At 43.5% G+C, this 14174-nt stretch overlaps 1 protein-coding gene across 2 annotated transcripts in view; it reads right to left on the bottom strand.

The window, feature by feature from the left end:
• ankdd1a (ankyrin repeat and death domain containing 1A) overlaps window positions 1-14174 on the bottom strand; it is a 357444-nt gene that overhangs the window by 252036 nt on the left and 91234 nt on the right. For both annotated transcript variants that reach the window (XM_041175241.1, XM_041175240.1), the window contains exons 9-10: window positions 13139-13237; window positions 1807-1905 (exon numbers count right to left, since the gene is read on the bottom strand). In XM_041175241.1, the coding sequence (XP_041031175.1) occupies window positions 1807-1905; window positions 13139-13237 (198 nt within the window). The remainder of the gene's footprint in view (window positions 1-1806; window positions 1906-13138; window positions 13238-14174) is intronic.

Raw genomic sequence — 14174 nt, forward strand, 5'->3', positions numbered from 1 at the left:
ACGGAAGAGCACACTGATCTCCCTCAGGCTAAGTGCTGCCTCAGGGAGATCGGCTCCAAATTTAAAAATGTTAACAATAGAAAAAAAAATTCCCCTGACATGTCCCTGATCTGACACTGTCACGTGAGTTGGGACATGTCCATCACTTTCACTCACACTTTTATTAAAAATTTAAAAACCTACATGAATCTTCATCCCACCCATGGATGAGGTTTGATGCTCTTTCCAATGTCCGCCAGGGCTCCCAGCCTCCCCGCCAACCTTAAGGTTGGACGGGCAGGTCCAATAAGCACTTTAATGACTTTGTCAATGGCCTCAATTGGCCATTGACAGGTCGGTGGGTGCACAGCTGATTCTGCTGAGCCCCTGCCCACCTGAGAATTGAAATGAGGAGGAGTGACATCGGGAGTTCCGCCTGATGTCATCCCGCATCATTTTACTCGTCGGTGACCAGGAAATCCTTGCCACAGAGTTAACATGTTGAGTCCAATATGACCTATGAACTGTTAAGAGGTTATGTTAAACATGTATAAAACACCAGTTTAGCCTCAGGGCACCACACTTTAGGAAGGATGTGAAGGCATAAGTGAGGGTGCTGAAAAGGTTCATAAGAATAGTTCCAAGGATGAAAAACTTCAGTTATGAAGATAAATCAGAGAAACTGGAGCTATTCTCGTTGGATATGAGAAAATTAAGAGCAGGTTTAATAGAGGTGTTCAAAATCATGAGGGTTCAGGTAAGAGTAGGTAGGGAGAAACTGTTCCCACTGGTGAAAGGATCGAGAACCAGAGGGCACTGATTTAAGGAAACAACAGCGGCATGAAGTAAAACTTTTTTAAGTAGCGAGTGTTAGGATTTGGAATGCACTGCCTGAGAGTGTGGGGAAGGCAGATTCAATCATGGCTTTCAAAAGAGAATTGGTTAATTATCTGAAGAAAAAAAAATTACATGGGCGATGGGAGAAAATTTGGGGGTGTAGCTTTCCTCTGTGTTGTAACTATTTAACGATTCTATTATATTTATCTTGATTTTGTTCTATTTGTAGTACAGGATCATTGCTGTTTTACCAGCATAACGAGAAATCATAAATTTCTACCCTAGTTTACAAATATTAGGACACCATCCAAATACCTTCAGGTGAATGAATCAATTTATATCTAATACTCGGACAAAACCACTAAGCCCTGAACATTGGAACAGGTGAATTATCCAACAATGACCACCGTTAAAAGCTTAAATTTGCATTTTTGAAGTTCAGGGGAGTTATGAAATTAATCTCATCTAATCTTTAAAACTGACAAAAAGGGATGAAAATATTACTATTTTTATAAATTTGTTCCTGGTGACAGTGGTTAAGCAGTATTTAATGCCCATCCCTTCTTACCCTGAGGGCATTAAGAGTCTCCAGGAAATGTGGGAGTGGTGTCACCTGTTTTAAAGGGGACCTGGTTGGTGTGACAGATTCCTGCCTGAGGGACATTAGTTAGGTTTTTGACAACAATCCAGAGGGTTCTCTTGTCAGTTTTCTGATGCCAGTCCACCTATTCCCAGCTTTATTAAAATCAGCTTCACAGAACAGCATGATGCGATCTGAATTCATCACATGTGGCTTTCTGATCCAGCAGCAGACCCCCAGACTCTCCTACCATAATGCTGATGTTACTACACATGATTTACATACTCCTGTTACATTTTTCTCTTAGGTGAACATGTTTGTTAAAATTAGGAAATTTGACACAAGCATTCCAGTAGTATATTCAAGCACAAGCTAATAATCCCAAGGAATCATGTGGAATAAATTCTTACGTGATCAACAATATCCAGCTCACATTCTGCATCGATTAGCAGCTTGACAATGGACTCATTATTGCGCAGCACTGCTAGGTGTATTGGACTGGCCCCTTGCTGGAAAAGACAGGGAGGAAATTGACAGTAATCAGGACAAGCATTGTGAAAGATTACTGATATCACTTGAAGCAAATTGCTATTCAAATATCAGAAAAAAACGTTCACTGAATTCAACCAGCTTCTTAACAAGTACACAGCTTTTTGACAGTGGTTATGTGATTCTTTCTAATACTCAGCAGCAATCAGTAATAAACAGAGTCCTAGAGGTCTACAGCACAGAAAAAGGCCCTTCGGTCCATCGAGTCTGCGCCAGTCAAACAAGTACCAAACGATTCTAATCCCACTTTCCATCATTAGGCCCATCGCTTTATATGCCATGGCATCGCAAGTGCACATCCAAATACTTAAATGTTATGAGGGCATCTGCTTCTACCACCCTTTCAGGCAGTGAGTTCCAGATTCACACCACCCTCTGGGTGAAAAAATTCTTCCTCACATTCCTCTAAACCTCCTGCCCCTTACCTTGAATCTATCGCCTCTGGTTATTGATCCCTCCACCAAGGGGAAAAGTTCCTTCCTGTCTACCCTATCCATACCTCTCATAATTTTATACATGTCAATCATGTACCCCCTCAATCTCCTCTGCTCCAGGGAAAATAACCCCAGCCTATCCAATCTCTCCTCATAACTAAAACTCTCCAGTCCAGGCAACATCCTGGTAAATCTCCTCTGTGCTCTCTCTAGTACAATCACATCCTTCCTATAATGTGGATTCCAGAACTACATGCAGTACTTTAGCTGTGGCCTAACCAGTGTTTTATACAGTTCCAGCATAACCTCCCTGCTCTTATATTCTATGTCTCAGCTAATAAAGGCAAGTATCCCATATGCCTTCTTAACCACCTTATCTACCTGTCCCGCTACCTTTAGGGATCGGTGAACATGTACACCAAGGTCTCTCTGATCCTCGGTACTTCCCAGGGTCCTACCATTCATCGTGCATTCCCGTACCTTGTTTGTCCTGCCCAAGTTTATCACCTCACACTTATACAGATTAAATTCCATTTGCCACTGATCAGCCCATCTGACCAGCCCATCTATATCCTCCTGTAATCTAAGGCTATCCTCCTCACTACTTACCACCCCACCAATTTTCGTGTCATCTGCAAACTTACTGATCAACCCTCCTACATTCAAGTCTAAATAGTTTATATATACCACAAACAGCAAGGGACCCAACACCAATCCCTGTGGAACCCCACTGGACACAGGCAACCAGTCACTAAAACACCCCTCGACCATCACCCTCTGCTTCCTGCCACTCAGCCAATTCTGGATCCAATTTGCCAAATTGCCTTGGATCCCATGGGCTCTTACCTTTGTTATCAGTTTCCCATGCGGGACCTTATCAAAAGCCTTGCTGAAGTCCAAGTAGACTATGTCAAATGCATTGCCCCCATCTACACACCTGGTCACCTCTTCAAAAAATTCAATCAAATTGGTCAGACATGACATCCCCTTAACGAAACCATGCTGACTGTCCTTGATTAATCCCTGCCTCTCCAAGTGTAGATTAATTCATTCCATCAGAATTGCTTCCAATAGTTTCCCTGCCACTGACTGGCCTGTAGTTCCCCGGTTTATCCCTTCCTCCCTTCTTGAATAACGGTACCACATTGGCTGTCCTCCAGTCCTCTGGCACCTCTCCTGTGGCCAGAGAGGTATTGAAAATTATTGCCAGCACCCCTGCTATCTCCTCCCTTGCCTCACTCAATAGCCTGGGATACATTTCATCCGGGCCTGGAGATTTAGCTACTTTTAAGCCTGCCACACCACTTAGAACCTCCTCCCTTTCTATGCTAATTTCTTTAATTATATCACAGCCCACCTGCCTGATTTCCATACCCACGTCATCCCTCCCACTTGTGAACAGTGACACAAAGTATTCATTTAGTACCCTCACCACACAAAAATTACCACTATGGTCCTTAATGGGCCCTACTCTTTCCCTAGTTATCCTCTTACTCTACTTGGACTTCAGCAAGGCTTTTGATAAGGTCCCGCATGGGAGACTGATAACGAAGGTAAGAGCCTGTGGGATCCAAGGCAATTTGGAAAATTGGATCCAGAATTGGCTGAGTGGCAGGAAGCAGAGGGTAATGGTCGAGGTAAAATAACTTTGGATTTTCCTTTATTTTACCTACCAATGTTTTTTCATGACCCCTTCTTGCTCTCCTAATTTCCTTTTTAAGTTCCCCCCTACACATTCTATTCTCCTTTAGGGCTTCCGCTGTTTTGAGCCCTCAATATCTGCCATAAGTCTCCCTTTTTCTCTTTATCCAACCCTGTACATCCCTCGACATCCAGGTTTCCCTGGATTTGTTGGTCCCATCCTTTATCTTAACTGGAATATGTTGGCCCTGTACTCTCCCTATTTCCTTCTTGAATGAGTCGCACTGCTCTGAAGCAGATCTACCTAAAAGTGGCTGCTCCCAGTTCACTCTGGCCAAATCATATCATATCACAATAAACAGCAAATTTATGTGCAAGGAACATGTTCTTCCCATGAAACCAGGTTCAATCACTGTTTTGCTGTGCTTCGATACTGGGTCCGGTCACTTTTATACCGCGTGTTGATATCGGGCAGTACTGTTTCACCGTGTGGATAGTGGAGGTCTGACTGTGAATTGATTTCCAGTGGATCACTGTACTAACATGCGATGGTGTCAGGGAGACTGATCGCAGTTTTACCATGTGCAGTTATCAGTTTTACCTTGCATTAATATTGGTTCTAATCGCAGTTTTGCCTTGGACTGGTTACGATTCTGATCGCAGTTTTACTGTGTGTTGATAACGGGTCGGTCACTGTTTCACTGCATGTGAAAATTGAGTTTAGCCACTGTTTTATGGTGTGTCAATAACGGAGGTCAGATCGCTGTTTTACCATGTGATGATATTGGTGGAGTCCCAATTTTACCATGCACTCATACCGGTCTGCCTTCTACTGCTTTACTGTCTGTTGATTTCGATGCTCTGATCACTGTTTTACCCTGCGTTGATTTCAATGCTCTGATCACTGTTTTACCCTGTGTTGATTTCAATGCTCTGATCACTGTTTTACCCTGTGTTGATTTCAATGCTCTGATCACTGTTTTACCCTGTGTTGATTTCAATGCTCTGATCACTCTTTTACCATGTGTTGATTTCAATGCTCTGATCATTGTTTTACCCTGTGTTGATTTCAATGGTCTGATCACTGTTTCACCCTGTGTTGATTTCAATGCTCTGATCACTGTTTTACCTTGTGTTGATTTCAATGCTCTGATCACTGTTTTACTGTGTGTTGATTTCGGGGCTCTGATCACTGTTTTATCCTGTGTTGATTTTGATGCTCTGATCACTGTTCTACCCTGTGTAGATTTCAATGCTCTGATCACTGTTTTACCCTGTGTTGATTTCGGGGCTCTGATCACTGTTTTACCCTGTGTTGATTTCAGGGCTCTGATCACTGTTTTACTTGTGTTGATATTGGGGCTCTGATCACCGTTTTACCCAGTGTTGATTTCAGGGCACTGATCACTGTTTTACCCTGTGTTGATTTTGTGGCTCTGATCACTGTTTTACCCTGTGTAGATTTCAATGCTCTGATCACTGTTTTACCCTGTGTTGATTTCGGGGCTCTGATCACTGTTTTACCCTGTGTTGATTTCGGGGCTCTGATCACTGTTTTACCCTGTGTTGATTTCAGGGCTCTGATCACTGTTTTACTTGTGTTGATATTGGGGCTCTGATCACCATTTTACCCAGTGTTGATTTCAGGGCACTGATCACTGTTTTACCCTGTGTTGATTTTGTGGCTCTGATCACTGTTTTACCCTGTGTTGATTTCGGGGCTCTGGTCACTGTTTTACCCTGTGTCGATTTCGGGGCTCCGGTCACTGTTTTACCCTGTGTCGATTTCGGGGCTCCGGTCACTGTTTTACCCTGTGTCGATTTCGGGACTCTGATCACTGTTTTACCCAGTGTTGATTTCGGGGCTCTGATCACTGTTTTACCCTGTGTTGATTTCGGGGCTCTGATCACTGTTTTACCCTGTGTTGATTTCAATGCTCTGATCACTGTTTTACCCTGTGTTGATTTCAATGCTCTGATCACTGTTTTACCCTGTGTTGATTTCAATGCTCTGATCACTGTTTTACCCTGTGTTGATTTCGATGCTCTGATCACTGATTTATCCTGTGTTGATTTCGGGGCTCTGATCACTGTTTTACCTTGTGTTGATTTCAGGGCTCTGATCACTGTTTTACCCTGTGTTGATTTCGGGGCTCTGGTCACTGTTTTACCCAGTGTTGATTTCGGGGCTCTGGTCACTGTTTTACCCAGTGTTGATTTCAGGGCTCTGATCACTGTTTTACCTTGTGTTGATTTCAGGGCTCTGATCACTGTTTTACCTTGTGTCGATTTCGGGGCTCTGATCACTGTTTTACCCTGTGTTGATTTCATGGCTCTGGTCACTGTTTTACCCAGTGTTGATTTCAGGGCTCTGATCACTGTTTTACCCAGTGTTGATTTCGGGGCTCTGATCACTGTTTTACCCTGTGCAGATTTCAGGGCTCTGATCACTGTTTTACCCTGTAGTGATTTCATGGCTCTGATCACTGTTTTACCCTGTGTTGATTTCATGGCTCTGATCACTGATTTATCCTGTGTTGATTTCGATGCTCTGATCACTGTTTTACCCGGTGTTGATTTCATGGCTCTGATCACTGTTTTACCCTGTGTTGATTTCGGGGCTCTGATCACTGTTTTACCCAGTGTTGATTTCGGGGCTCTGATCACTCTTTCACCCTGTGTTGATTTCGGGGCTCTGATCACTGTTTTACCCTGTGTTGATTTCGGGGCTCTGATCACTTTCACCATGTGTTGATTTCGATGCTGTGATCACTGTTTCACCCTGTGTTGATTTCCGGGCTCTGATCTCTGTTTTACCCTGTGTTGATTTCGATGCTGTGATCACTGCTTTACCCAGTGTTGATTTCTGGCTCTGATCACTGTTTTACCCTGTGTTGAATTCGGGGCTCTGATCACTGTTTTACCTGTGTTGATTTCGGGGCTCTGATCACTGTTTTACCCTGTGTTGATTTCAGGGCACTAATCACTGTTTTACCCTGTGTTGATTTCTGGCTCTGATCACTGTTTTATCCTGTATTGATTTTGGGGCTCTGATCACTGTTTAACCCTGTGTTGATTTCGGGGCTCTTATCACTGTTTTACCCTATGATGATATGATTGTCCGGTGACAATATTCCAACTCTTGTGGATTGCTTTGATTTTGGGCAATTGAGTAAAATGGGTGCTATTGTGTTGGACGTCCATTGTACATTGCATCCCTTTCTCATTTCTGTTGACTACGTTGGCACCCAAGCAGGTTTTGGCCGTCTCACTGTCTCAACTCTGTCAAAACTATATTCTCAGTCTGAATAAATACAGAGGCAGTTTAGGTAAAATTCTGATTTCAGATAAGCCTGCAGCTGTTTCTAGATTCCCCATCTTATAAACTCTGCTTTATTATTTGCATGGCATGCATGTTCCACACACTGTGGAACTAACACCAGCTTCAGACTACATGGAAATGTCACCTCAATGTTGTTCCCTGTTCCCATCACACTTCAGTAGCCCAGGACCAGCGCCTTTCATCCGTCTTTGCTTCGACCTGAAGCAAAATCTGAATCTGATTAATTTGTCTTTTTAAAAAATTCATTCAGGGGATGTGGGCTTCGTTGGCTGGGCCAGCATTTATTGCCCATCCTAGTTTCCCTCGAGAAGGTGGTGGTGAATGGCCTTCTTGAACCGCTGCAGTCCATGTGGTGTAGGTACACCCATAGTGCTGTTAGGGAGTTCCAGGATTTTGACCCAGCGACAGTGAAGGAACGGCGATATATTTCCAAGTCAGGATGGTGAGTGACTTGGAGGGGAACTTCCAGGTGGTGGTGTTCCCATCTATCTGTTGCCCTTGTCCTTCTAGATGGTAGTGGTCGTGGGCTTGGAAGGTGCTGTCTAAGGAGCCTTGGTGAATTCCTGCAGTGCATCTTGTAGATGGTACACACTGCTGCTACAGTGTGTCAGGAGGGAGTGAATGTTTGTGGATGTGGTGCCAATCAAGGAGGCTGCTTTGTCCTGGATGGTGTCAAGCTTCTTGAGTGTTGCTGAAGCTGCACTCATCCAGGCAAGTGGGGGATATTCCAACACACTCCTGACTTGTGCCTTGTAGATGGTGGACAGGCTTTGGGGAGTCAGGAGGTGAGTTACTCATCACAGGATTTCTCTGATCTGCTCTTGTAGCCACAGTATTTATATGGCCAGTCCAGTTCAGGTTCTGGTCAATGGTAACCCCCAGGATGTTGATAATGGGGGATTTAGTGATGGTAATGCGATTGAACATCAAGGGACGATATTTAGATGGTCATTGCCTGGAACTTGTGTGGTGCGAATGTTACTTGCCACTTGTCAGCCCAAGCCTGGGTATTGTCCAGGTCTTGCTGCATTTGGACATGGGCTGCTTCTGTATCTGAGGAGTCGTGAATGGTGCTGAACATTGTGCAATCATCAGCGAACATCCCCACTTCTGGCCTTATGATGGAAAGAATTTCATTGATGAAGCAGCTGAAGATGGCTGGACCGAAGACACTACCCTGAGGAACTCCTGCAGTGATGTCCTGAAACTGAGATGACTGACCTCCAATAACCACAACCATCTTCCTTTGTGCTAGATATGACTCCAACCAGTGGAGAGTTTTCCCCCTGATTCCCATTGACTCCAGTTTTGCTAGGGTTCCTTGATGCCATATTCGATCAAATGCGGCCTTGATGTCAAGGACAGTCACTCTCACCTCACGTCAGGAGTTTAGCTCTTTAGTCCATGTTTGAACCAAGGCTGTAATGAGGTCGGGAGCTGAGTGGCCCTGGCGGAACCCAAACTGAGCGTCAGTGAGCAGTTTGCTAAGTGTAAAGAACATATCTTTTTTATTTCTGTTGTACTGTGGATTAAAATTACAATGGCTGTAGTTTGGAAGACATGTCTATTGGAACAGTGTGAGGATATATACAATGTTGGTGTCCTGGAACAGAGTGTGCCATGAAAGACGGTATGGTGCCGAGGAAGTACCCGCCTAACAGGGAACTGCTTGGCAACAACATTTTAATTGGCTCCTGACCAGGTGACCAGGATTTGTGTGAGAGCAGTGAAGCAGAAAAAGAAAAGCTCCTAACCTGAAAAGCCTAAAACCCCTTGCTCCTGTGTGTATAAGATTCCAATTATTCTACAATAATAGCTAGTTGGCTTTTTCTCCTCATATCTCTATAACCTGCTCTCTCTCTCTCTCTGAAAACCCCTGTTAAGAGGCAAAATGGAAAATCACCATTAGAGACATTGAAAAGCAAGTGCTCAACCAGTGAACTAATGACTGGAAGTATTGGGAAGACCACCTCTCGTCACCAACAAGAACTGAAAGGAATTTGGTAGACATTGATCAAAATCAACAAATCAAATCCAGAATTGGTGCTATTGAACTGTTTTATCCCACCCTTAAAATCCATGTTTTTGTGTGTCTTGTATGTGTGTGTATGTGTGTAGGGATTTAAGATAGAGTTTAGGTTATAGAGTTAGAAATTAGCAGTTCATATTTCTTCCTTTTGCCACTGGTTAAAGACAATTTGTTCAATAAAGTTATTTACTTATTAAGTTTACAGACCTGGTGCTCGTATTCTGTTAACCTAAATTAAACAATTAGGTGGGTTGATCAAACTTTTTGCATTTGTTGCAGCTTGGAGAGCACTGGGGCTTGATATTGCAGTGCACTATCCCCAGTGAGTCCTGACACTAAGCAGGTGCTGCTTGATAGCACTGTTGATGACCCTTCCATTACTTTACAGATGATGGAGAGTAGACTGATGGGGCGGTAACTGGCCAGGTTGGATTTGTTCTGCTTTTTGTATACAGGACATACTTGGGCAATTTTAGACATAGCCGGGTAGATGCTAGTGTTGTAGCTGTACTGGAACAGCTTGGCTCCTAAATCAACATATCTGCAGAGCCTCAGGAACGATTCGGTGGGATCATGTGATGTAGAGGATGTAAGTTACTTGAAGAATGAAGGAAGTCCAACAATCTATCTTTCTACTCTTCACTTAAACATTCCGGATATAAGCCATGGGTACAGCAGCATAATTCAGGAAGGGAGGCTGGAGTCTCCCTTAACTGCACTGGAGTTGTAACTGCAACCAGTCAGATCATACTAGATATGGGAGTAGGCAGTAAGTCCACTGAATCTGCTCTACACTTCACTAATTGTTGCGCTTCTTGATATTTGCAATCCCATTCTTTGGGGAGAATATTCTCTCCATTGGGGGGGGATTGGACGGGAGCGGGCGCAGCCAATCACTGCCCATGATCAGCTGCGCGCTGCCATTTTGCGAGGGTGGGCCAATTAAGGCCTAAGGCCCACCAGCTTGACGCGTACCTGGAAGCGCTAAGCGCTCCCTGTGCGGGCAGGGCGAGTAGCTGAATCGCATGCGCCAAAGAGCGCAGATTTGTGATTTTTAAAACATTTTAATAAAGAAAAAAATAAAATTTTAAAGACGTCCCCTCATGTGACAGTGTCACATGAGCTGCGGCATGTCAATGAACTTAAATTAAATAAATTTTTTTATTAATAAACCCTTCATGAAACCTCATCCCGCCCGTGGATGAGGTTTCATGATAAATGCAAAAGCTGCCTGGGCTCTTCGCCTGCCCCCCCGCCAATCTTAAGGCTGGACAGACAGCTCAATTCATTACTTTAATTAGGTTTTAAATGGCCTTAACAGGCCTTTGACAGTTCAGCGGCTGCACAGCTGACTTCGCTGCATGCCCACCGAGCTGAGAATCTGAATGACACGCGGTGACATCGGGATACACACCTGATGTCACCGCGTGTCATTTTACACGTTAGCAAGCAGGGTCTGCCACCGCTCGCCGACCCGAAGATTCTGGCCCCTCTTTTAATTCCTGATAGATGTCTTTTGCCCTTCAAAGGTTCAACTGATTCTGACTCTCTGGCAGAATGCTCCACATTTCCAGTCTCAGACTTTGAAGTAACCAGATCGAGGCCTCAGTACATTGCAGCTACTGGGAACTGCTCCAATAATTCAGCTGCATGATAAAAACCTTCACCAGAGGTAGAAAAGACAAGCAGCAGGGAAAAGTGGAAACGAGGAATGCTCTTGAACAATGAATGCAGCACAGTAAGACAGGCAATCCAATCCCAGAATGACACAGCACAATAGGAGGCCATTCAGCTCACCATGCCAGCTCTCCCACTCCCCTATTCTTCCCCCAGAGCCCTGCAAATTTCTCCTTTCAAGTATTTATCTAATTTCCATTGGAAAATTCCTATTGAGTCTGCTTCCACCATCCTTTCAGGCAATGCAATTCTTTTTTATCTTCCTCTCTCCTTCTGGTTCTTTTGTCAATTATCTTAAATCTGTGTCCTCTGGTTGCTGACCTTCCTGCCACTGGAAACAGTTTCTTCTTATTTATTCTATCAAAAATAGTCCAAAGTGCCCAGGAAAATGGCCAGTACAGTACAGTAAGCTGGGCACTAGCCCAAGTTCCTGGGAGCATTTGAAGACACAGTATGCAAAGAGATTTGCATTATATCTTTGCCTGATTTGATGTTGACTTTAGTGAATATTGCTCTGTTTCACAGTAATGGAATGACTCACATTCAGGAAGAGAACAGAAGTTGAAATCTAAAGTGCTCATGACAAATCACAGCTTTTTCAGCTGGCTCCTGTCGAACTGAAATAAAACTCCAACCCCTTTCACTTCCATTGTGTAACATAGCAGCAAACAAGACTTTGCATCTAAAATTTAGTATAATGGAAACAAGAATGCAGAAGCTCCTCAGTGGAGTTGAAGTGGTGAGAACTGCAGCTCCAATGCATCCCCACCATCGGCCTGTCTGAAATGTAACAGGGCAGGAGTATGCATGGGCACACACCTCTCTACCAGCCCCTTGTGCATCTCTCTCCTCTCTATTAGTGGAGAGCATCATTGAAATAATTATTAATTTAATCCCCTTAAATCAGATCAGTACCTTGATCTGCTTCCTGTGGGGTAAGAAAACCCTGGACCTCGCATAGGTGAAGCAGGAAGCCATTCAGCCCCTTGTCTGATTCTCAATTCAATCAGATTAAGGCTGATCCATACCTTAACACCATTTATCTTCCTTTACTGCATAAGGTAACGCATTTGTGGAGGGCACATAAAGCAAGGGAATACTCAACAAACAGGAGGATATTAAGAGGGGCTGAGGAAGTGAGAGACTTTGGAGTGCATGTCCACAGGTCCCTGAAAGTGGCAGGACAGGTGGATAAGATGGTAAAGAAACAAATGGAATGCTTTCCTTTAATCGATGAGGTATTGAGTACATACGCAGGGATGTAATGATGGAACGGTATAAAACGCTGATTAGGCTACAGCTGGAATTTTGTCTACAGTTCTGGTCACCAAATTACAGGAGAGATATAATTGCTCTGGAGAGAGTACAGAGGAGATTTACAGGAATGTTGCCTGTAAATGTTACAGGAAAATTGCAGTTATCAGGAAAGATTGGATTGGCTGGGGTTGTTTTCCTTAGAACAGAGGAGGCTGAGGGATGATTTAATCGAGGAGTACAAAATTATAACGGGCCTAGACAGGGTAGACAGGAAAGACCTGTTTCCCCAAGCTGAGTGTATTGGCGGGGGCATAGATTTAAGGTGATTTTTAGAAGGATTAGATGGGAAATGAGGAAAAACTAGAGGGTGGTGAGCATCTGGAATTCACTGCCTGAATTGATGGTTGACATTGAAACACTCAACTTATTTAAAAGGTACTGGGATTGGCACCTGAAGTACTGTAACCTGCAAGACTAATGACCAGGTACTGGAAAGTGGGATAATGAGCGGCTGGTTTCTTTTTTTCTCTTTTTTTTTGGCCAATGCAGACATGATGGGCTGAATGGCCACTTTCTTCACCATAAGTTTTCTATGGTTCCATATTCCTTAATACCCTCACATTACATAATTAATATAGTGTTGTATCTGGGAAAGGCCCTAAATATGGCCCCATACCGAGGTCAAGATGTGTTGGGTTGTGTGCGGGTGAAGAACGTTAGCCGGGTAAACTCCATTGAAATTTGACTGGAATAGACTTTACTCTCACTAAGTCAGAAATTGCTCCCTTACAGATACAACTTGTTAGACTCACATGGTTAACTGCATTCAGGTTTATTTGAGCTTCAATCAGCAGCTCTGACACCTTCACCCAGCCATGTAGTGCTGCGTAATGGAGAGCGTTCATGCCCTTCTGTTGGAAAAACACAAAATGAACTTAAAATCTTCAAACAGAAAGGTTGTGCTCATGTTTACTATTCACAGGGGGCAACACCCCAAGTACAGATAATATTTTAATTTGTGGAGAAGATTTTTAACACTAATAAAGTAACTCCTATTGCTCTTAACGCTTGCATAGGATGCCAGTGCTGACCACTTACATACACAACCTCTCAGAGACTATTCAACATCGTCACTTAGGTTTCAGTGGTAATTAACAGATTAACTTGCTGCTCACATGTGCTGCAAGCTTGTTGTCTTCAACAAATTTTGAAAGTGTTCCCTGTACAACAAAAGCTAAGTCATTAGTGCATTGGAGGAAGAGCAGGGGCCCTAACATTGACCCCTGGTGAACTCCGCTTTTAGCCTTCCTCAAGTCCGAAAAAACATCCATTAATCAGCACTCTGTTTCCTGTCACTCAGCCAATTTCGTATCCATGTTGCTACTGTTCTTTTTATTCATGAGCTTCAACTTTATTCTAAGTCTGTCGTGCGGCATATTATCAAATGACTTTTGAAAGTCCAGTGGATGAAACATCAACAGCCTTGCCCTCATTTACCCTCTCTGTTACCTTATCAAAAACTCAAGCACGTTAGTTAAACAAGATTTTCCTGTAACGAGTCTGTGCTGGTTTTCCTTACTTAATCCCCCTTTTTCCCAAGTGACTGTAATTTTGTCCTGAAGCAGTAACATCACTGTGATTGGCAATCCAGGGCAAAGAACGTTCCTTGTGCATTATGTGTAAACCAAGACAAATTTAAATAATAGGAAAAAACAGCACAACAAACTGATGAACTGTCGAACTGTCTTTATATACTGTGCAGTGTAGTTTGCAGACAGATGCTATTTGCTACAAACAACAGCAGGTGATGTCGCCAAACAAAGAGGAACTCTCTTTGGGTTAAGTGGC

This window comes from Carcharodon carcharias, chromosome 26, assembly GCF_017639515.1.
Source record: "Carcharodon carcharias isolate sCarCar2 chromosome 26, sCarCar2.pri, whole genome shotgun sequence".
In the NCBI taxonomy this organism is placed as follows: domain Eukaryota; kingdom Metazoa; phylum Chordata; class Chondrichthyes; order Lamniformes; family Lamnidae; genus Carcharodon; species Carcharodon carcharias.